This window comes from Chiroxiphia lanceolata, chromosome 4, assembly GCF_009829145.1.
Source record: "Chiroxiphia lanceolata isolate bChiLan1 chromosome 4, bChiLan1.pri, whole genome shotgun sequence".
NCBI classification, from domain to species: Eukaryota; Metazoa; Chordata; class Aves; order Passeriformes; family Pipridae; genus Chiroxiphia; species Chiroxiphia lanceolata.
The window spans coordinates 11,176-35,825 of NC_045640.1; the positions used below are offsets into that span (position 1 = coordinate 11,176).

The 24,650-nt window shown below is 46.9% G+C and overlaps 1 protein-coding gene across 1 annotated transcript; it reads left to right on the forward strand.

Moving 5' to 3' along the window:
* Nucleotides 1-69: 69 nt before the first annotated feature.
* On the forward strand, nt 70-24,598 carry M1AP (meiosis 1 associated protein). Its single transcript, XM_032685775.1, has 11 exons — nt 70-145; nt 5,889-6,181; nt 10,307-10,489; nt 14,125-14,302; nt 18,950-19,123; nt 20,541-20,691; nt 21,346-21,487; nt 22,025-22,231; nt 23,099-23,254; nt 23,473-23,566; nt 23,761-24,598. Exons 2-11 carry the CDS (start codon nt 5,933-5,935, stop codon nt 23,973-23,975), a joined length of 1,749 nt encoding a protein of 582 aa, XP_032541666.1. The 5' UTR covers nt 70-145; nt 5,889-5,932; the 3' UTR covers nt 23,976-24,598.
* The last annotated feature ends 52 nt before the right edge of the window (nt 24,599-24,650 follow it).

Genomic DNA, 24,650 nt, shown 5'->3' on the forward strand with positions numbered 1-24,650 from the left:
GCCCCGCGCCAAGGACGGGCCGGCGGGACGGCCCTGCGCATGCGCGGAGCCAAGGCCGGGAGCTCCGGGGGCCGCGCGGGGTTCGGGACCCGCTCCGGACGGGATCGAGGATCGGGGATCGGGAATCGGGAATCGGCGCCCCGAGGTGGGTTCGTGCCCAGAGCCGCGGCATTCCCAGCACTGAAGGGAACCACCCGGGAGAAATGCGGGAGCGGGGAGCGCCCACGGCGGGTGCGGGATCGGGCACTGTCCCGGGCCCGACTCCAAACCACATACACGGCAGGGAAAAGGATCTTTTTTTCCAGACTCACTTGTGTAAAATCTTGTCGATGATATTTCGAAGTTGGGAGAGAAAAAAGAAAAACCTGTGCTTCCGTGGAAACTGAGTAGTTAAGTTACTCTTTACTTTCCCTGCCTGTTCGATGCGTTTAAGGCATCCCGACTGTGAGGAGCAGAGCATTCGGCACTTACTGACGTGCAGCAAACCTGAAGGAGAATGTGAGGTAACAACTCAGGGGTGGAAGGTGCACCTTAAAACAAATCAAAAGAGCAGAGATGGGGCAGAGGTTTTTATTCCTGCTTTTGCTTTCATTGCAGTCCCTAAATGCTCAATCAAGGCTCCAGGCTGGGGGAAAAGCTGGACCCCTCTGGAAAGACATAAGGACATTTGGTGCATCCTCCCAGCTCCACAGAAACCTTGGGAGAACGGGCTGGGAGGCCTCTTCATCCCAGGTCTCACTGGCAGGGGTGTGACCAGCAGGAAAGCAGTGCTCCCCTGCCAGAACTTCAGGAAGCTCATTAAAGGAGCAAACCTAGTGATTACCTCCCTGGTCTGTGCCTCACACAGTGACCAGTACAGAGAAAGGTGCCATGGCAGCAAGAAATAATGCCTGGAAAACACAGATGGGACGTGAAAGACCCCAGCAAAGCTGTTGGTGTGCCCTGACACCCCTTTGTAGCTTGTCCACCCTTCATGAACACATGGCTGTCCCAGCTCTGTACAGCCCAGCACAGTGTCCCAGCTCTGTACAGCCCTGCACAGTGTCCCAGCCCTGCACAGCCCTGCACAGTGTCCCAGCCCTGTACAGCCTAGTGCAGTGTCCCAGCCCTGTACAGCCCAGTACGGCTGTCCCAGTTCTGTACACCCCAGCACAGTGTCCCAGCCCTGTACAGCCCAGCACAGTGTCCCAGCCCTGTACAGCCCTGCACAGTGTCCCAGCTCTGTACAGCCTAGTGCAGTGTCCCAGTTCTGTACAGCCCAGCACAGTGTCCCAGCCCTGTACAGCCTAGTGCAGTGTCCCAGCTCTGTACAGCCCAGCATGGCTGTCCCAGCCCATCCCCTGCAGCAGGGCCCTGCCTGAAGGACTCCAGGTTTGTTTCTGAAGGAGGACTGGCACAGGCAGTGTTTCACCCACTTCACCTGCCCTGTCCACCTGCCCAGGACTCGCCCTGTTCCCCAGCTGCCCCTCTCCAGTGGGCACTGACCGTGGGCAAAGCAGAGCAGGGGGATCTGCCCTTCCCAAGCACTGCCACGGAGCAGAGCTGGCTTGTGATGTTTGAGGCTGGCCAGTTTAGAGACCTCAGTGGCCAGGTCCTCATGTTCTGGGTGGGATTTGCAGGTTTCCCTGTGGGCCAGAAGACAAGGGCAGCAGGCTGCTGTGAGGTGTATCGTCCTTGCTCTGAGGATCCAGCCACAGAGCTCACAAGGGAGGGTTACTATCTAAAGCTTTAAACAAATGTACAGGGAATATAAACCTGTGAGAATGTTACACTCAGAAAATTTAGTCTCAGAGGTCACACCCAGGATAGAAGTTGTTCTGTTAGAGAAGCCATCAAAACACATGAACTGGAGGATGATTCCAGTCTGCTCCAGTACGTGGGTATATCTCAGGATTTCCCATGTGCCCAGTAAAGCAGCCTCCGTGGTGATTCCCTGTGTGCAGCATGTGCTGGGGCTCACGAATCAGGCAGGTTTCTATCAGGTTAGTGTGTGTGTTGACAGCATGTCATCCTAGTTCCATAATCAAGATTCCAGGCAAGACAGAGCTTGCCTGCCCCATGAGGCTTCATTAACTGTCAGAAAGATATTACAGTACCTATAAAATTTAATTCTGAGAATTCCAGCCCATCACTCAAACACAAGTCCCCCATGATAACACAGCTTTCCTCAGAGCAATTCTGGTGGGTTTTATGAATTGGCTGTTGTTCAACAGGAGCACTCAGGCACTATGTGCATTATGTGGCAGCTTGTCCTTGCTCTGCTGCTCTGTCCACACACTGCTTGATAAGGTTTCATCATTACTTGCTTCTTCAGAACTAGAAAATGCCTTTTTCTAAACTCCCCTAATGTTATAGTTCCTCTTCTTTTAAGGAAAAAAAAAATCTATGAAGGTTATAATGAGTTATTTTAACACTAATATAAAGTGACTACTCTCATGAAGATTTGGTGATTTTATGTCAATAAAAGCACAAGCCTAAAGGCATTTATTTATGATTGGTTATAGCACTGATGTATAGAATAGCACATAATATCTTCTGTTATATAGGATCTTGAATAATTTTGTTTTCAGTAGCTTGATTTTGTGCTCTTTTGCTTTTTTTGTTTTTATTCTTCTATTCATCCCCACCTTTCTAAATAAATACCTTCCTTTCTAGGCTAGGTGGACAAAAAGATGCACGACAGAGGCCATCACCACTGCACAGCCACTCCATGTCTCAGGCTTCTCAATGGCTTGCTGGTTTATTCTCTAGTAAACCCCCTTATTTATGCAGCTTGATCTGTTTTCCACATGAGAATATTCATGTTTCCCAGGGTCTTGAAGCTTACTCAGAAAATGACACATTTTTAAACCAGCTATCCTTAATACTCTTTAAACAGTGGCTTTGGTGTTATTTTCTTAGACTTGGATATTATTTGATGGTTTTGTATAACTGGAACAAATTAAGCACACGGGATGATGTGCAAGTGCAGAATGTCCTCAGCAACCACAAGGCACACAATATGATAAACTTTTCTTTCTGTCCCTGTCTTTCTAGTTCTGAAGAATTTGTGTCTTCTTGCATTGAGCAAAATGTACATCACTGTTAGCTGTGACAGCTGGTAAGTTCTCTTTTATTGAGCAAGAAGTTAATGTCATAGCAGCTGCCAGAACTAACAGTTTTCACTCCTGCACACTGAGTTGTGGAGTAATCCCTTAGGATGGACCCTCTGTCAGTTCACTTGCTGCTTAAATGGAGATGCCATTTTCCCCCAGCAACCAGTTAGACTAATATTCAGTATACAGAATTCTTCAGCTATCCAACCTCCCCAGAGCCAAGTGTGACAGGAGCTGTAACAGAGGTGGGCAGTTTGCACCCTACGTCAAATATTGTACAGAGAGCTGCATATAAATCATATTAGTGTTGCTAAGCAGAGATTAATTAAAACACGACAATTATGAAGAAATGAAATTCACTCAGCTGGCAAAGAGTATAGCTGATGAGAGATCTATTTTACAAATGCATTTTAAAATAAGCATAGTCCTGTAAAGTGTCAAGAGTGAGGGAATTCATTCAAGTTTAGGAAAACAGTGTCTACTTCAGCATCAAGGCTCACTTTTCTCTCTGAACCCAATGCAAATCAAAGACCCAACTCTTGTAGATTCTGACTGCTGGATGGGTTTTGTTTCCTTGTTTGAGAAAGCACTGGGGGCTTGCAGAGCTCAGTGGTATGAAGCCTCATCACAAAAAATTCAGACAGACAAGTATTTTCCCAGATTCAATGATGTAATTTAGGAAGCTCTCCTGCAAATTGTAAAGGTCCAGAAGAGACACCAATTAAAGTGGTATCTGGCAGTTTTTCATTTGACAATGAAATTATATCAGAGGACTAGTCAAAGCAAGATATGTGCACGTATCTCCATGATCTAGATGTATAACATTTTCACCAGCTCTGAAGTGTTAGCCTCAGTTTTGGAATTCAAGCTGTGATCACTGGTTTACCTTCACTGACAAGCATCCTAGAAATACAGACTTTTTTCTGATGATACTTCAGCCAAATAGAGAAGCATTTCTTGCTCCTTTCAAGACTTACAGAAATTCTTACTCCAAAGTGCTGGAGGCTGTGGGAAATACAGTATCTTGTCTCCTTGGTGAACATAAAAGAGCTGTTTGTCTGAGCTGAACATACCACACAAATGACAGGCATGTATACTGGCCTAGGTTCTGACCAGAGCCAGTATAGAAGATGCTTCAAACTTACTAATTGTGCTGGGAATTGACACAGCTGTAGGAAGAAAGAGTGTATTCTAGTTCCTATTGAGAAGGTATATGCAATTATAAAAACACTTCTCTGGACGCAGGTAGACTTGCACAGTTACATAGTACTGTTATTACCAAGACCAAGACACATTTTTGAAACATTTTCAACATCCTTACAAAGAGCACTTGAGTGTTTTGTGCAGGTTTAGTGAAGATTTTATGAAGGCACTTTGTTCGCAAAGGAAAAAAATTAACGGGAAAATGCTGGCTCCTGTGCTTAAGATGTATCTATTGAAGGGAGATGGGTAGGGGAACAAACACCATATTCCAGGTCTGTGGATGAGCACATCTCAGTCCTTTGCCTCCACACCTTTGAGACAAACTGCGAGGTGTTTGCCTGCGGCTGAGCGGTTTCCTCCGTTTTGTCCCCGCGAGGCAGAAGACCTGCCAGCACACTCCTGTTTGCTCCTCTCTGCTTCTCTGTGACTGCTTCCCAGAAACAGTCACATCTTCTGAAAGATTGTGGGGAGGTCTCTCAAAGCACCAGCTGAGCCTTATGCATGCAGAGATGATATGTGGTGGTGCTGATGGATGAAAGGGTGGATATTTGAAAGGAAATGGACAAAAAGACGTGGGGGAGAAATGGGTCCTGCCCACATGCTCTGTTCGTGTGCTGAAGGGATCTGTGCTCTCCCGGGGCCTTGCAACAAGAGGCCTTGCCTCTCTTCCCACACAAAGAGGATGGGGAATTGGGGAGCCCTCATCTTTCCTTGCCTGCCTTGTGCAAGCTGTCACCTGACACTGGCAGCATTCCTGAGGTGTTCTAACAAACCTCCGTGTCACTTGGCACAGCTCTGGGACAGGTGAAGCACAGCCACCTCCCTGCACAGCATTCCCATCACCAGCCAGCTCTGGGAAACAAAGGTGGTACTTGGCTGGAAGTAATTTCTGTTGGAGTTTCTGACATTGCAGGTACTTTCAGGTTTGCAGTGCTCCCACGTTGTTGAACAAGATGAGGTAGTGCTGTGTTCATCAAAGCTTTTGTCAGTGCAGAGAGCTTATGCCAGGTGTTAGACAGTCCAAAGGACAAGAGTTGGTTCTCCACATCCACAAAGTAATATTTATGTATATGCAATATTTTCCTGATACATCATGCTGTCTTTTTTTGGATATAGCAGCTACTTGTCTTATACTGCTGGGTATGAAGAAGCAGGGACTATTCTCCTTGGTGTTTGGGTAGAACCTGTTGGCCACTGCAGAATTAGGAGGAGGGTTTCACAGTCTTGCTTTCCAGCAGCTGTTGAAGATCCCTTGTCTGCTGGCCATGGATGCACCTGAGCCACACTAGGGGATCATGAGACATCTCACACAGCTCACGTGTGGCTGTGCTGCCAACATTGGTAGCTGCTCCAGCTGCACCTGTAAGAGAGTATCTGCCACGAGTCTTTAGTTGAAGCATTTTGTTTCCTGACCACATGCATTTTCCCTTGTCTTGTGTGGGTTTATCCTGGAGTAGGAACAACGATCGCTTTGGAGAAAGATGTAGGAACTCCAGTCATTACTGTCTGCTGTGCCTCAGGTTGCTTTAAATTGAATGGGAAAGGGAGACTCTCACTCGTTGCTGTTCTTTGTTTATTTCTCCCATTCAGATGCAGATGGATAATTGGATATGTAATACCTGTGCTCAGAAGCCATGAATTCCAGAAGATTACTCTCAGAAACACGGAGAACTTTTCCTGCTGCTAAAGCCCCCTGGCAGCAGCCGTGGCGGATCCTCATTGTGGATGTCACGTCACCCTCCTGGGCCAACACCTGCTCCGTGCTCTCCGAGGCTCTGGAAAACACGCTGTGCCTGGCCTGTGGCCTGGCAGGGCCCTGCCGGGTGCCCCTGCTGAGCCTGTACGTGGTGCAGCCCCAGCAGGAGTGTCTGCTGCCCTTCACGGTATGGGAACCCGGGGCCCTGGCAGCTGGGGAACGCGGTACCTTGTTGGCATCAGGGGAGACAGTTACCACTTCCTGCAGGTCTAAAAATGAATCATTCGCAAAAAGCACAGTTTCACAGAATCTTATGAAAAGTGAAGTTTAAAAGAGGTGTAATATTTTTGATCTGTGAAGCTGCTCACATGCATAAATTAGGCTTTATTTTCATCTAAAACTTCTGTTGTACCTTTCATATGCTGCTTTCTGCACTATCTGTACTGCTGTTCTATCAAAATTATCAAACACAACCTAAGCTGTAATAATTTGGACAGTGAAAAAATATTACCACTGTGGGAGAGATTCCAGATATTTAAAGGAAGAAATGCAGAGTTAAAATATTATTGCCAAATTTGAGAAATATCCTGAAATCATATAATTACAGAATCATTTTGGTTGGAAAAGGCCTCTAAGATCATCAAGTCCAATCCTAAACCCAGCACTGCCAACTCCACCACTAAACCGTGTACCCAAGCACCACATCTACCCAGCTTTTAAATATATAGATCTAAGTCAATAAGAATGAGCACTGCACTCATCTGGGGCTATGCAGTGGAATAAGTGTAGATGGAGAATGGCAAGCAGCTCTAAAGTAACAGTTTGTGCATCATAAAGTGCACGAGAATCTATGGAGTCGTAGTGTTAGAAACAGTCACACTGAGCAATCTCATTTACACAGCATTAACATAAACACACAGAATTAACCCTTCCACTTTATACAGCAATGGTGAAAACATCCTGAAAGGTTTTGTCAAGTTTTCACATCTCAGGAAAGGTGGAGACCAACTGGGAAAAATAAAGAATCGGAGATAACAGTAATTTACCAAATGTGACCTGCAAAAAGAATGTGGCTAATGGTGTGTGGTGGTTTAACCTCAGCCAGCAGCCAAGTACCACGCAGCCACTTGCTTTATTTTGTAGGACAGGTTATAGACAGTGTGACGTGGATGACTAAGGGAATACCAAAGAAACATTTTCTGAAGATGCTGTGGAATCACTCTGATTAGGGGCTTTAAGAGCAAACACTTGTCTTGCTTCCTAGGATGAATCTACTGGTAATTCATCCTGACATGTCACATGTCAGTGCAGGATGGTCTCGGTGACCTGTTTCACAGCTGGTTCCAGGCATGCTCTCTGTGAGTTTGCATTATGTCCAAGTTAGTTTGTGAGTGTCTGGGGCCAAATACCCACTTTTCTGTTCACTGGGTATGTCCTGACACTGGACCAGCATGTGCTGGCTGACAGCTGCCTCCGATCTAATCTGGTAATTGTGGCTCACCAGAGGATGTCTGACCTTTGACACAGTCCCTCTACTTATGAGTATTATGACTCTGCTGCTCATGATCAGATGTCTTTGTAATTTAAACAACAGTTCCTCATTTTGATAGTCACAGTTTTTAAAGACAGGGGACCCTTTAGATCATTGTTTGGCTTTCTTCATATTACAGGCTATTTTATTTCACCAAAGTACCCATGTATCATTAAAGCACTTCTTCCAGAAAGCCATCTAGTTTGGGTCTGAAGATACTACAGGGTGGATAATCAAGTACTTCTCTTGATGATTTCTTCCAGTGGTTAATCATTGTCATTGTGAAACTTGCCCCTGGTTTCTAATTTGAATTTATTTGCTTTAGCTTCCAGGGATTTGTTAATATATTTACTCTTTTGGCTAGATTGAAGAACCTGCTTGTATTTTATCCTTTCTTCCTCTAAATAGAAGCAAGTCCTTTCTCAGTCTTCTAGCTGGTAAATCAAAGAGAACACATTATAAGTCTAACTGCAAGGCATTTTTACAACCCCTTAGTAACTTCCAAGCCCTTCTGTGTATTCACTCTGCTGCTTTTTTGATTCCAATACTGGACTCAGCAATGCTGTATAGGGAATTAAAAATACCCCTCTTGTTTGCTTGACTGGTCATCACATCAGCTCTTTTGCCATAATACTGCATTTATCTTGGACTTGTTCAAGGCAGCAAAGCTCACACTCAAAGACTTGAGTCAGTCATGTGCATCCAGACTGTGAGCCCCACTCCCCTTCTCCCCAGCTTTCTTTAGGTGTTCTGCTCTGGGAGCCATCTCTTTATTTTAGACATCTGATGTTGTCCCGAAGCTGTTTTTCAGAGCTGTTCTTTCACTTTTAGGAACAGTAAAGTGTTTCAAGGTGACTGACTTCTTCAGACTATGAGTGGCTGAGGTCGCTTAGTTTGTTCAGCTGGAGGAGACTGAGGGCAGAACTCATGGGGGTCTGCAGCTTCCTCATGAAGGGCAGTACCAATCTCCTCTCTGTGAGCAGTTGCAGGACCCAAGCAGACAGCTGTAGCTTTGTCAGGGGAGGTTTAGGTTGGATCTTGGGAAAAGGTTCTTCCCCCAGAGGGTGGTTGGCACTGCCCAGGCTCCCCAGGGCAGCGGTCACAGCCCCAAGGCTGCCAGGGCTCAAGGAGTGTTTGGACAACGCTCTGAGGGACAGGGTGGGATTGTTGGGGTGTCTGTGCAGGGCCAGGAGTTGGAGGGATGATCCCTGTGGGTCCCTTCCAATTCAGGACATTCTGTATGTTTCTATGACTCGGTGGACATAATTTCACTAATAATGGTATCTGGTCCTCTGCTGCTTCTGGAGTCAGGAACACTTTTACATCTCTGCCTGATGAGTATGTGTTCCATCTCAGCCTTCCTCAGAAATACCAGGGCTCCATTACTTCTCCTGCACCCCTGAATTTGCCCATGTCTCAACAGGGCAGGCTGTGAGCACAGTGTCTTTCTGATTCAGCTAGAGAGGCTTGACACTTCTCAGTGAGGAACCAAGATAGAGCTGTATTAAAGGGTGCTTGTTAGACAAATCATGTGAAGTCAAAAAAGCCCCAGAGCTGAAAATAAAGACTGGGAGAATACATGGGGAAGTATCATATATGGTAACCTTTGTCTTACTCTTTCCTGGGTGCTTGTTTATGGTCTCCCCAAAAGGGTCTGACAAGTCCAAGGAGCTTCCCTGGAAAGGGCAGGGGGGCAAAGAAAAGAAAACCAGAAAGTACATAGATAAATGTAGAGGACAGCAAATGGTGACAAGATAGGAAGTGAGCATTAAAGCATCAAAACTTTTAATGTGGGACTGAATAAGGACTCTGAGCAGAGCACCTCCAGCTGATGGTGCTCCCTGGCATTGTCATGTCTGTGCTAAGGAAAGGTCATGGGTGGGTAAGAGATACCAGGTGGCCTGAACTAATACTGCATGGAGATAGAGGAGTCTGCAACAATCCTGGCCAGCCTGGTTCATACTTGGGGCTGCCTTGTGTGGATTTAGATGACCACTACAAAAGTGATACCAAGCTCAAGCAAATGCTGAGTAACATAAAAGGGTTCACAGCCCTGGACTGCAGGAACCTAAGTCACCCCAGCAGGCAGTGAGAATGTGGCCCAATATTCTCCAGTCATGAGACTGACACAAAGCACCATCGTGGAGCACCTGTTGTATTTAGAATGACAGAGGGTACAGTTGAGGCTATTCCTCTTGGACTCTGGTTCTAGACCTGTTGAGCTTTTGGAACTCATTTTTGAACCTGTTGCCACACTCTGACTCCAAACCCTCCTGAATGAATTCTAGAGGTTCCCAGCTTGATGAACAAAGAGCACAGATATGGCAGGAGTGACTGTGGCCTGGGGATGTCCCACCATCTCAGTGCTCCTATTCACATCTCAAGTTCTGCTTGTTACACAGGGCCAGGGGAAAGGGTCGTGTCCTACTGCTGCATTTTGGCTTGGCAACAGGGAGACAGGGGAAAGGGTCGTGTCCTACTGCTGCATTTTGGCTTGGCAACAGGGAGACAGGGGAAAGGGTCGTGTCCTACTGCTGCATTTTGGCTTGGCAACAGGGAGACAGCTGAAAACTTGAGGAGCGATCACGTGTTGTTCCTGGCCCAACAGCCAGCTGGGTTGGATCCATATCACTGTTCACTGCTTTATGACTTGGCTCCTGCCCCCAGTCTGAGCTCAGTGCTGTGAGTTCAAAAAACCTTCTTCCCCACTATGGAAAGATATTTCACATTATTTGTTTAGCAGCCTTTCATGTTCATTGAACGCTGTTTTGTGTTTTGCAGCAAGTGAAAGAAAACTTTGGGCGAATTCAAGCCTGCATTTCGGAGCTGCGTTTGCTCCCAGCAGAAGGCTCTTTCCCACAGGGGGGAAGTGGAGTGGTACAAGCTGTGCAGGATGGATTGCAGCAATTCAAACAATACAGCAGACACACAGCAGCAGGAGGCTCGACAAACAGTTCTGTTGAGGTAAGAAAATGTTGCAAAGGTAGCGGAAGCCATCTCATTTCACCAGTCATGCTTTATAAATGTATAATCTCATGTACAGTGAACATGCCAGAACATTTTAGGTATTCAGCAGTCTGGCTGTTTCAGAGATCCACTGTCCAGAAATCCTGGATGGAGATACCAAGTCCTTGAATCCCTCTGGACAGATTCCTGTGGAAAAGGGGACATCAGGGGAAAACTATGTGTACAGCAGTCCTATCAACTGGATGTCCTGGGACAGGATCTAAGAGAGTTTGGTGGCTGTGTTCTCAGCTGGGTGTGTGTGCTTGCATAAGAAGGAGGGAAGCTGCTAAAAACACATGAGAACAGATATATGAAGGTAGAAAACAGAGCAAGGTTCACAAGGAAGTGGCGTTTTAAGCAGTACCAACTGATGTGAAAGAACAGGGAGTTGGGGGGAAGGACGCAAAGAAATGGTGTTTTCCTCTGGACATCAGGAAGTATCAGCTCCAAACAATCTTTTATTTCAGACTTCACCAGCTCAGGGTCCACCTGGCTTTGGAGCTTTGTCAGTCATAAAAACAAATTGAGAGTCCCATGAGTGAAATTTCAGGAGTCCTTTTATTTTGTTTAGATCGTTAAACCCTTCTGGTGTCACACAGAGTCATGCTGTGATCAGGCAGACTCTCCTAGCTGTAATTGGGACTCACTTGTCTATCCAGGAAGTCTTTCTGCTGATTTTCTGCTTTTCTGTGTTTTCTTAGGGCCTTCAGGTATCCTTCCTGCTCATTTCAAATGGGATTTGTGCTTTTGTAAAGCTGGGGGTTGGAACAGACTGAGTACACATTGGAGACAAGACCTTTTTTGACACACAACGAAGTCCAGGATGACTTCTAGTATAGTTGAAGGAACAAGCTACATTAAAAATTAAGCTATCCATGAGTATAGGGAGTTTATACTCCACTAAGCAATCCTTGTTGCTCTAGATTATGCAAGTATTTTGTACTTCTCTTTGCAAGGGGATGTAAGACGTGCTGCAATGACAGGCTGTGATCATAGACAGGCAGAAGGCCATGTTTCTAAAAAAGGCAGCTTTCTGCTTCAGATTCTTAAGTGATTGCATTTTTTTTTTCATCACAAGCAATTTTTTATGCAGAGTAAGTTGAATTTTTATTTCTGTTTCCTTTTCTCAGAAGACCTTTGAGTGGTTTTGCTCAGATACAGTATCTTTTGAAGAAATAAAAAATATTGGGGTTAATGCTTCCTGCTTGGAAGTGAAGCCTGGATAACATAGGCCAGTTAAAGTAAGCATTTACCCTGTTAAATTCAACTGTATCAGGCAGATTATGTGTGGTGCCTGAGTACTTGGCATCTCTCACAAGTCATCGTTTCTGTTTTTGAAGGCTTCTCTGCTGAAAGAGGCACTCTTTGGCTTTTGCTTTTTTCTTACACTTCTGAAGTAAAACAAGTTAAACCAAAAGGCTTTCCATGTGCTTTCCTCCACGGGGAAGAGACTCCTGAGCTGCACTCCAGGGAGCAGCAGAGCTCCCTGGGACAGCCAGGCCCAGGCAGGAATAACAGGGACAGCAGGGGGGTGAAGAAACAGCCTGTCAGAAGCTGTTGATGCAGGTGCCTATGTGTGAGTAGCAGGAACAGGAGTGCCTGTGCAGGCATGACACCTCTATTAGAGAACAATTGCTGTAGTGAGACCACGATGGCCACCAGTGTTTAGAGCACAGGGCTGCCACTGGCAACCTGCTCGTGCTAATCAGTGTTTAGGCAAATGTGCATTTTCATAACAGTCAAAACACAAAGATGCAAGAATATTCCTAGCTGACCAGTAAGCATAGGAGGCAGACTTTGTTACAATCTGCAGTCATTTAAAACCCAAATAGTAGTTAAAAGTAGAAAGAATGACTTACTCTTTTGAGATCCTGACTTTGGCGGGGGAAAATCGTTAGCATCCACAAAACTGAATCTCAGTAGCAGTTACAGGGCAGGAAATGTGGCCAACCTGCAATAGGATGAAAAGCATTTTTCAAGTCACCAGTAGCCCGTTTTTTGTGAGATTAGGAAGTATAATGGCATTAAGGGATTATATCTAGAAACTGTGGTAAAACAAAAGGAAGTCATAGTAGCTACCTCAGCTTTCGTATGTGGTAAAATATTTCTCCTGGTCTCTGCCAGTCTGACTCAGGTTGTGAAAAGGGTAAATTGGAGGTGACATGCTACAGATGTAATACAGCCATGGTTTTGATGAAATAAATGTCCATCAGTGTAGCAAATGCTCTTTCTATAGCTCTGCAAAAGATAATTATATTTTTAGACAGTTCAGCTACCCCCAGCTTAAGAACAGTTCCTGCAAGCCATTTGCATTAGTTCCTAAAAGGTGACCATGACAATATCTTTATTCCCAGTAACTCAGAGGCAAACACTAGGGAGAAGTTTGGTTGGAGAGGTTTACTTTGTTAGGGAAATTAGGCTTGATCTGGCATCAGCAAGGCTGACACAGCTCCATGTCCCTAGGCCCAACCAATTGCAAGGCTGAGCTCATATTCCCATCAAGCAAAGGAACGCAGAACACACATGTAACACACATGTACAGGCATATGTGTTCACACAGGTCACAGACACTCAGAGCACTCACACACGCAGAAGTGCACGGGTGGCCTCAGCCTGCTCCCCTCTGTCTGAGCAGGATGAGGTCCACCTGCAGGAATATATGTGTGCATAAATAAATGTGTGTGTGCACACATCTCTATCTCCATCCCTGCAGTGTGGATCACTCCAGCAGCTGGTCTCAGACACTCAGTCTACCCAGTACCTGCTCCTAGATCCCAGTCTCCCTAGTTTCTGGCATCTGGACATATGAGTCCCCAAGGCTCCAGTTACTGGTACAAACTGTGATGTTTACACAGACACACTCAGACCTGGCCAGGACTCTCGTCAGCCCTCCAACAGCCAGCTCTTCCCACGTTCTCACCCTTGCAACCCCCTTGGTTCCCAGGCCACGTCACCCCTTCACCATCTGGTCTGTTCTGACTTTCAGTGGCAATCACAGACACCCAGACCTCCCACCTGAGCTGTGCTCCAGCTGCTGCACTGAGACCCTCAGATACACAGGCACACAGAAGAGAGTCCTCACCCAGAAAGCTGGTGTTAAACATGCCTGACAGATTTCTAGAAACTCTTCTAAAAACTCTTTGCAGTTACTTAGTATTACACCAAAACTGGGCAGTGGGTATCACACCTACTGTTGCTCCCTTAAGAAATATCTTTAGGACAGACTGTACACTTCTTTAAAAAATATAAAATTTCCATTCAGCTTTCAAGTGAGAAGGCTGGATTTAGTCTATTTGAGCTATAAGTGACACAGTAATGGGAGGAAGTGGTGTCAAGGCAGGTCCCTCCTCACACACACAGACTCACTGGCTGTACGTGCAAAGCACAAGACACCTGTAAATTGTTCCGTCTTCCAGCAGTGGCACAAAACCTGTAGATGTTCCTCCAGTGACCCTCTCAATCCATTTCATATTGGCTTAAATGTAAGCCAAAGCTCAAAAAAAATGCTTTCAAATCTGCTTTTGAATGGATGAGATATTTTTAGTGAGGATTAGGGTAGAGGCAGCTCTTGCACACTCTGGTTTGTGTTTCAGATCACAGTTCTGACTAGCCAGTCCAGCAAAGAAATGGTAAAGCAGCTGGAAAAGAAGTTAAAAGATGTAGACCTTGTGAGTCTGCGAAGACTACAAGTCATCGAGGTTTTGAAGAGAGACTTCCTGGAGCCCGAGGGTGTGGAGCAGTGTGTGGCAGCAGAAGAGCCCAGCAGCAGTGGTGAGTGTAAGGCAAACAGGGTGCTCAGGGAAGTTTGGGCAGCAGGACAGCCACTAGTTCTTGCTTTGGTCTGATATCTGTCACTTACCTTTGTGCCATTTAATGTCACTTGGTAAGTGAGAACTGCTGTGCCTGGAGGCACAGTGGGAAGTTTGTACCACAGCACTTCTCTGGAGCTTTAGCACATTTGGGCAAAAATTCATGCATTAATTCAGCTCTAAGTATTACTTAAAATTTACATCATGTGCAATACAGCTGCCCTGAGGGATTAAAGAGAAAAATGCACTGAATTTATGGGGGTAACACACTGACTCACACACACCCCTTCTGCTGCTGAACATCACACTGGGCACTTGACTGCCTGATCAAAAGATCCTCAGTGCAGTCAGAGGCAACCTGAATCCTTGAAGCAGGTAGTGGGAAAAGGAGAGGCAGGAGAGACAGGCAGGCTATTTGTAATTTCAAGGGTCCCCTTTAGTCCTTTCTCCTGGACTACATATTGCACAGTGCTGGGAAGAGTTACTTTCATTGACCATGTCAGGTACTCAGCCTCTTGATTAGCTGATTTTTTGTCACTAATAATTTTCTTGCTTACCTGCTGCTTCTCTTCTCCATGCTTAGGGCAGTTTTTCTTGAGCAATTAAGGTTGTATTTCTTCAGCAACCAGTAGTTGCACACCAGTGAGTTCTCTACAAGCCTCTGCTTTCCACAACAGGTCTCCTTTTAAAGGTCTTTCCTGCAGATACTTAAATTCCCCATGAACAAGACACACCTGGTTCCACACAGCAAGTTCTCACAATGAGTTGATAATGAGCTTAAAAAACTGAGTCCAGATGCCTTCCAAAGTTAGTGTAAAACCTGTTCCTAGCAATGTCAGTATTGTTTTTACTGGGTGACAGGCAGCGTGGGATGTTGTTGCCTTACTTGTCTCTAGCTGTTCGTCTTTTCTGGTTACAGTAGCAAATTTCTGGTCAATTGTCATTGTAGGGACTGGGAATGGTTAGGTGGGTTGCAGGTTCCCTTTTGCCCTGTCCCTCACACCCCTGGCCACATGCTTCATTAGTGAAAGAGTGAGCAAGTACACTCCAGACTGGATTTTTCCTGGCCATATCTCTGAAGAACTCCTCCCTTAATTTGACAGTCTTCAGCAGCGGGAATTTAAGCAATGAGAAATTCAGAGACTGAAAGTCCTATTAGGTCCTGGTTTGACTATTTTTGCTTCAGTAAAAGGTGCTGAGCAGACTCTAAATAAACCAGTGAGATGGTGATCCAAAATCCAGTTCCAGCTCAGTACATTGCAATGTTGCTATAACTGCAACTGTCATACCTGCATTTTGTTTTTCCTAGCTTGCAGATCTCCTTGGTGATTTCAGCCCTTTCTCAAGGCTGGTGAAACAATAAAATGCTACATAGCAGGAGTTTAGGCTGGTTTTCCCCCACGTGCAGCACAGCACTCACTGGGGTGTCTGCCACAGATGACGATGGCTCTCTGTGCTGCCCCTGCATCCCACTGAGCTGCTGGCAGACCAAACCAAACACTGAGTCCTATAATCCAGCACTCAGAGAGACAGCAACACTCTTACTGCCAATTAAAAGCTTCCTTTCCCTCAGCAAGACATGGCTGGTTATTCTGGACTCTGGGAGAGTCTCTGCAGTAAAGCTGCTTGGCTGGAGAAAAGCAGTGCACTGTTACCACTAAGTGGGAAAAGGGAGTCCTGAGGAGAAGGAATCAAGGTTCTGCCACTCTGACCTCACTTTAGAATTAATTTAATTTGCCAAAACCACAGCAAAAAAGGGGGTTACAAAAAATACAGTAAAGAACACTGAAGTTGCAAGATCCAGCATGCAGGAAGTGCAAGATTAGTGCTGTGTTGAACTATGGAATAAACATTGCAATGTAGCACTAATTAAGAGGTTCATCCCACAGAGTATTTCTTCTATTAGTTTGTTTCACGGCTGTTTGAACCTACTTACATTTTTAATATCCAGAGCAGGATCAGGATATCCCCTCCATAGGCTCATTCTCAGGTTAGTGCAGTTAGAAAAGACTCCAATATTTTGAAACCCCACAGCTGGCAAATCTTCGAATAGCTTTGAACATGCTCAGAACAGTCTGGGGAAGAAACACTGGCTGTTTTCTTCACGAGAGGAACTCCTTGGGAGGTGCATTTCCAGACAAACACAGACCACCTGATGAGGGACAAGGATTGCTTTTTCAAACTGCAGAGCAGCTCCTCTGTGGAGCAGAGGCTAAATCTGCAACGTTTCTTTAATTATAAAGCATTAGTGCTTGCCAGACTGCAGAGGGAGGAGAGATGTGATGTATCCAACCCCCCCAGAGAGCAGTGCACACAGCATTTGTGGTGGGAATGGTCTGTGGGAGTACCTGACAGGATGCCTGGCCTTTGGATGGACTGGCCTCTAATTGATAACTTGAGCATTATTATTCTCTTTCTTTCACCCCAGCTCCATTACACTCACTGAAAGCAGCTGAGCATTGCCAGACCTTTTGCTGACAAAGGTCAGTATTTCCATGTGTTGGAGATACTGGTCCCAGCTAGTTCTGTTTGGGGGAAACAACAAACAAGCACTGAAGATAAAGCACTAATATATTTTTTATGAACATAAAAATTCTTCTGCGAGTCTCAGGGAACCTTTTTCTGGATGGGCTCTGCAGATTGTTGAGCATTTTGCTCAGATCTAAAATCTGTAGGGAACACAACACCACCGGAACTCAACCAGCCTGCTCTCCAGCTGCATCAGTGCAGAGAAATGGGAGCAAGGCTCCCTGATGGTGGTAACAGCTCAGGTCCTGAGGAGCAGCTTCCACACAGAGGCAGGACATTCCCTTCCAGCACAGCACCCTCCAGCACCGCCCCATGAGGGAGAAACTCCAGCACCAGAGAAGACTGGGGTAAGGCGCAGTAGCAGTGTTAAAATACATTTTTAAAAGCTGCTACAAAACTAAGGAGGTAATTGGTTTACTATACAGATTTGTGAAGAACTAAAAAAAAAGGAAGGAAGTGTCCTGTCAGCCAAGGCCAGTCGGAGTGTGGGCTGGGAAGAGCCTCAGCAGCGAGCACAGCGGGGAGGGTCTCGCCCCGTGGGTGGAGTTGAATGTGCTGTGCTGCAGAGGCACAACCTCCACGATCCCAGTGCCCTCCCCAAGGCTGGGAGGCAGAGGCTGTGGGGAAGTGTGTCCTGCTGTGACAGCCGTGCTGCCCAACAGGGAGGGTGCAAGTTGCAGAGCATCTGAAGAATTACGGTCATTATAGTAAACCTGGATTATTTGCCAGGTAGAGGAAAATAAATGAATTTCTAGGGGGGGGTTGTTTGATTTTTTTTTAATACAAGAGCAGATGCATAGTGTCATTTTAACCAACTAGAAATATGAATGCATGAAGAAAAGATTTCTTGGTGTAGATGGATGTAGCACTGGTTTTTAGTCCCCCACTGGCCTGGTAAACACAAGTGGGAAAAAAGGGCTATTTCTAGTATTTATTCATCTTCTCAGAAATCGTGTTTCACATCCTGACTGTATGGTAAAGCAATTAGTGCTACCAGGCTGTCAGTACCTTCTGTGTTTACAAGTGGGTATACTGCATGTCTTATGCATTTTGCAAATTGATCATCTTTTTTTTTGTTTTTCACTTTACCTATTTTTTTTGTTTGTTTAATCTGCTGGACATCAAGCTAGCTTCTCATTTGGATGCACCTTTGAAGTATTATTGGGGATGGTTTGGGGGTTTTTTTTTGCAAGGATTTATCTTGTCTATGACCTGCCTAACTGCTCCAGCCTACATTTCTCCACGCCTAAAAGTTGTTGCTCGACCATACACATTTGTCTGCACCTCTGACATGGGAGCTTAAATACTTGCTATGCCCTTGCCAATATATTTACCTTCTCCTTTTAATTTCAGTTTAACAAGTCTCTAAATTTTATGGATTCCACTTGTTTGAAATGGGATGTAACAGTGGTGGATAGTTTTGCCTGCTGGTGTATCTGCAAGGATGTTCTACCTTGGGACTGCTGGGTTACCAAGCAGCACTGATCAGTAATGTGCTGAAACCTGCCTTCTTTGTGGGCCAGGTCTGGGTCAGGTGTTGCTTCTGTTCCCCTCAGGTCTGTGACCAGCTGCTCCTTTAGTGCATGTTGAGGGTGATCAGCTGTTTAGCCTTCAGGCCATTCTGCAAAGTAAGGTTCACCTTTGGGATGAGGAGTAGGACTCATCATCACTCCTGCCAAATTCCCTAGTTGTGCAGTCTCTCTGATTTCCCACAGCATCACATATCCAGTGCTCTTTGCTAAGGGAAAAGGAGGAAATGCTTTAAAACTGAGGAGTCTCTGAGGCCAGTGATGTGATGGTTCACATCAGTCACAACTTGTTCTCTGGAGACGGCCCTAGACAGTGCCAGCACCCCAGGGATGGAAAGGGTGGTGGGGTGGCCTGTGGAGCAGGTCAGCTCCCAGCAGTGTCCCTGGAGTCACAGTGCTGTGTTGTGATTTGCACGGTAATGGCTTCTGAAGCACTTTTTTTGTGACAGCGCTCGAGGTACTGAGGAGGTGTAATGCAGTGGAAAATGCAAAAGAATGTTCTTTTCTATGGCTGAAAATATTTGTGCTTTTACACCTTTTTTCCCCCGCAGACATTGCAATCCTGGGAATGGACATTGATGTGCAAACCGTGGAGGACAATGTCATCAGCTTGGAGATGCTGTTTAAAAGGTGGCTCCATGACTATGGCACGGAGAGGGAACAGCTCCATCTCCTCCTTCCATCGGGAGGTTTCAGCCATGCTGCTGCACCCAAGAACACCATAAGTATTTCATTTTCTCTCCCCCTCTGCAGGGAGCTCCTGAATTCCACAGCCTTAAAGGTTATCCAGGCTTGTCCTATGGGCACATTCCCTCCCAGGGGCATGTTCCCTCCCATTTAGAGAGTGAGGTCCCTCCAAGGGAGGTCTCTGGGTGAGTGGGAAAGCTGGGAGTTGTCTCAGGCTGATAGGAGCCTATTGCTCAGAGAGCTGCTTGTTTGCTGCCATGTCCCGTGGCTGCTGAGGCTACAATTAATTTCCATTCTGCAGCAAAATGTGCCTGGAGGAGCATGTGAATTTATAGCCATGTAGTCAAAGGAAAAGGGGCCTTTTACGTCCTGGGAGTTGAATAGCCCTAAAAAATGTGTTCCTTCTGTTCAATACTAAAAGTCTGTGCCAGAGCTGCACTTAAGTAAAGGCTGTCTTACAAAAGGACTTGGCTTTTATTTATATCTAGTGATTTAACACTAAAATAGCTCATGTTCTAGCTGGAGCTGCCAACAGTTATCATAATGTATGGGAAAATTTGTAAGGAATATGTCTTTTTTTTTCCCTTTATTAATCAATCCAAATCCCTAATCCATCTTTGGGTGAGTGCTGAAAACACCAACAGCTACATAGGTGTGTTCTGTCAGTTGCTGACTGTACTGTCACTCCTGCAGTGCCATGGGAAGTCCCTGCAATCCCCTTTCCACACTTCTCCAATGTGGTGCTCCTGTGCAGCTGCCCATTGCTGTCACAATGGGAGCTCACTTGTCTTCTGGTGATCCACAGGCCAGTTCCAGACTGGAACCAAAGCTCATAGAGAGTTACTGATATGCTCCACAGCAAGCAGATGAGAAAGCCTGGTGGGCATTTTTGTGTGTGTAGTAGCTCCATATCAGCCTCCAGCACAGGCAGTTATGATATTTTCCTTCATCCTAACATTGGATTTCTTACTTGATGCATTGTCTTATTAAAGCTAGCAAGGCAAACCAAGTTACACTGCAGTCAGGATTTTTCACCTTCCCACATTCAAGGAATCTGTGGAAGGCCAGAGAGATTGTTTGGAGCTCTGTGTCATGTTACACCAGTGTTAGTGACATCAGTGTCCTGTGTTTCTCCACAGACACAGATAGAAAAGCTGTAGGCAACATGTAGCCCTGAACCCAGTGTGGCTCTGGGAAACAAGCTGCTTCTCCCTCTCCAGCTCATTAATGGCCCGAGCTGGAGCTTGCCTGCCCCGTTCCTGACCGATCATCGTTTCATTAACACACCAAGTATGTGCTGTTTCCCATGTGTGTAAAACGGGGACAGGTTGTAGCCTCGTGTCAGGTTTTAGTTTTCTTCTCTCAGTAGTTGCTAGAAAACATTAACTTTGTAAGTGCTTTGAGCGTCTCATGTGCTAAACACTTCCAGAGACCTAAACCAATCTCCTTCTCCAGTGTGCCTGAAGTGCGACTTGCAGGAGAGACTGCTCGACCCAGCTCTGCTTTCGGGGCCGGCTGATGGCACCGGGAGAGCAGCAGATCCCAGTTCTCCCTGGCACGTGGCAGCCTGGCCAGCCACAGGGCTGCACAAACTCCGGGTGGTAAAGTAAGTGTTGCCCCGTGCCTCACGCTCCGTACCCGGGAGGTGGTGGAACAGCAGCTTCACTCTTCCTGTGCAGTGTCAACCTGGGGCCTGGTAACATCATCATAAAGCACTGGGGACTCAAGGTTCTGGTCAGCAAAACTGTGATGGGAGATAGCCCCGGCCCTGTAACTCTTCCTGCCACGGAACAGCACAGCCCACACACAGACAGGAGCACAGCCACAAGTGGTGGTACCGTGGCACTGGCATTGATGAGCGTAAAACCATAGGTGTTATTTGTGCAACAGTTGTTTCCCTCCAGTGTAAAGTTCTGTAGATCACAGCATTGCAATAATTCTGCTGTTCTCTCACTACCTAATGAGGCCACAGCAACTAATTGGATGTCAGAGTCTGAGCTAATTAGTTGGACTAGTAGTAAAAAAGCAAGCAAAGCCTCATAGTGCCGTGTGACTTCACCTAAGGGTGTGCTCGCTTTCCTGGCAGCAGTTTGTGGCTGGTAAGCACAGAGCATAGCACAACAAGTGATGCTCTCTAGTGTCTTTTCTGAGGTTTATTTATAGGGGGGGGGAAGTTATTTTTTAACTATGCAGTTGCTATTAAAATGATTCTCAGCCTGTCAGTAGCTGAAGAGCACTAACAAGAGCCATATGCTTGCAGGGCTCTGAAGTCTGAAGGTGTCTGTGAGTCTGTACTGTATGGCCTGCCCTTCATCATCAAGCCCACAAGCTGCTGGCAGCTGGACTGGGATGAACTGGAGACAAACCAGCACAGCTTCCATGCTTTATGTCATAGTCTTCTGGTAAGTGCGTGAAAATTGCAGTGTGATGAGGAGGAAGGAACAGTTAGTGCAAACCCCATAAAATCTGTAGCCTGCATCAGAAAACATATTTCAGAAGCTGCAACTCATCTTATGGGCCAGAGCTGTGCTTGTAAATCTTTCCAGCCAGGGCATCCACGGGAAAGATGCTACAGCACATCAAACCTTAGAGAAGACCCTTGAGCCTATCAGAAATCCAGTGTTTGGGGATATGAAGTGCAAATGTCAGAGTTGGAGTTAGATCTGTATCTTTAACTGTGAAAAAAATTAACCAAGGCTTGGACTGTGGAGGACTGCCCATTACTGACAAGTTGTAAAGCAAAATTGGATGTTTTTCTTTAGAATTGACTTGCATTTAATTAAAAAACAAATACCATACTGTCCTCAACCATATTGCAGAATAGTGTTCTTATTCTGATGTGTGTGTGCCTGCTCCTGAGCACTACAGCCCACGCTGACAGTGCTGAGGGAAGTGGCTCTTGCCTGCTGTTCACTTCGGGTTTGGCTTTTGCCATTTAGCAAAGGAAGTGGATGCTTTTGGCCAGGCACGAACCTCAGAACACCAATCCAAACTGGAACATTGTGGTGCATTCCTATTACGTCATCGTCCCCTCCGACTCTGCCACTCTACTTGTCAAAGCAGTGGCCATCAGGGAGCTCCTGCTGCCTTCAGCCTTCCCAGCCCTCCTTGCTGAGCACCCCGAGCGAATCCGTGGCCCCATAGAGGTGAGTCAGTGCAGCCCTGCTCTGGGTCCAGGTCCCAGGGGAGTCACTGGAGCCCTGCACTAACCCCTGTGCAAAGGTCCAGCAGTACAGGCAGAGATCAGAGCAATGATCAGCCCTATGCACAGGCCCTGCAGCTGCTGCTGAAGCTGTAGCCATCTCCCTCATTGCCAGGGAACACAGATCTCCTCATACTTCAGAGAGAGGTGCTTTAGGCAATAGATAAATCAATACATAGAGTACCTCTGTTTCTTCCAGTAGATTCAGGCTTCTGCATTTCCTGTTCTGCCAAGTGGTCTACCTCTGCTCCAGGTGCTGCCAGGAAAGGCAGAGCTCTCACTATAGCCTTAGCAGATAAATAGAGAAGGAAATGGCTGGGAAGATGTCTAGTGATAGCTGGAATATGACGAAGCACTCCAAAACTTCTTTCCAGCAGAGGACATATCCTACAGCTTTCTTCATGGACAGTTAATGCCTGTCTTTTGGAGCAATGCTGTATGTCTGTTGCAGAGAGTGGGAAGAAGTCTTACGAGGCAGAGTTGAGGGTGACAGTGCCCAGAAAGGGTGCTCCAGCTTGTTGGCTGATTCTGGGCATGGGAAAGGATAGGACTGCATCTTGCAAGGAAATGCTTAAATCCATTAAGACCTGGTGGCAGATGCCTCTTGTTCCTACACAGCTGAGAGTGCTCCTTGCGGGTAGCAGCACAGCCAAAGATCCCCTCCCCTATCACTGCAGGGTGGCATGGAGTGTCTGCAACACTCATCCCTGGAAACCACCCCTCCCAGTGCTAAAAACAACACCCCCCCCCCCAAACCCCAGAGCTTCTACTTGTCACATCCCATAGTAACTCAGTTCTTTCTCCTGAGCAGAGTGCCCTGAACAGCTTGGAAGTGGAAGTTGCTTATAACCCCTTACACCTAAAAAGCAACCTCTACAAATACCTGAAGAGTTCGTTGTACAAACCTCCACATCGGCAGCAGGCCCAGCCCCGGGAGCAGCGCCCAGAGCGGCATCAGCCCAAGCAGGTAAGTCCCTTGCCTGTGACCAGCCTGGAGTGTGTTCTGCCCATCTGGTCAACTTCCTACAGAAGGGCTGAGGGCAGCTCCCTGGTACCCGGCAGGGATGGGTGCAGGATCAGCTCGTGCAGCTGAGAGGGACGCTGGGCACATTCAGACACAACCACAGTGGGACAAGCCAGCGCCTCCTTCCACAAGATGCACTTATGTTTTGTCCTGTCTTGCAGCCCCAGAGCAGAGCCAAAGCTGCAGTGGCACCCCTTCTGATGGCTCCCTCTCCCCTCCAAACATTCAGACCAGCAGCAGCGAGGAGAGACTCCTGTGAGCGCTCTCCCCTCCCCAGGGAGTACGAGGAGTTCCTGCAGTGAAGCCCAGGCTCTGCTGGGGCTGCCCGTGTGCAGTCACAGCTCAGCTTCTTGCTCAGCTGCACGGGGCCGGAAGCGGTCAGGCAAGACACTGAGCTCAGCCTGGGGCAGACAGGCACTTCCCATCGTTTGTTCCTCGTTGTTTTACTGTTTTGTTCGTCACCGAGTCAGTCTACAGGAAGTTTCTGCTCTGGGACCCTCTGTCCAGAGATCCAGCTATCCCCCACAACACCACGTATTTCCTGTTCTTGTCTGCACACATCACAAGCACGCCTCAAATTCTGGTTTCTGAGACTGGGCTAACACAGGCCACAAACCACAGACTGCTGTCAGCGGGTGCGGAGGAGCTGCAAGCAGGGTGGTGAGGAAATCAAAGGCAGGCAGTGACACCGAGCTGCCTTCATCCTGCAGCAGCGGGTTCAGTGCGGTGCCTGGAATTCCTTAAAGCCTGGAATTCCACCCTCCCAGGCACAGCACTACCCACGATGATGATGATTTGCTTGCTTCCGAGGTTGGCCTTGCTGTCCAACACCCCAGCCAATGAAGGGGTTTGTAGCAAGTGCCAAGCCAGGGCTGGCTCCTGCACAGTGACATCTCATGCAGTTGGAACTGCAGCACAGCCCCAGCCCCATCTCCTCCTCCTGGACCACCTGTGCCTATGGGGCTGGTCCACGAGCCAACACAGCAATACTTTTTGGCAGGGTTCAGAAGATTCTCAGATCATAGTATGACATGGCAGGGGAAAAATGCAGCACCACACTGGCTTAGAGATTTTCAGAGAGTTTCTGCCCAGTGCTGGCACATGTCAGCCTGGTTTTCAGTGCAGGTGTAGGGCAGCTGCCCCTGGCAGGGCAGAAGCTGAGGGCAGCTCAACCAAGCCAAGGTGGGGTGGTCTCTACCAGCCCCCTAATGCCAAGCACCAGCACGGTTTGTGTTCTACTTCGTTCTGACAAGCTGTTTCAAAATAAAGTTATCCACCATAATATTCGCTTTCTGCCTGTGGTTTATAATGTGTACAGCATTGCTATCCCAGCACTGAC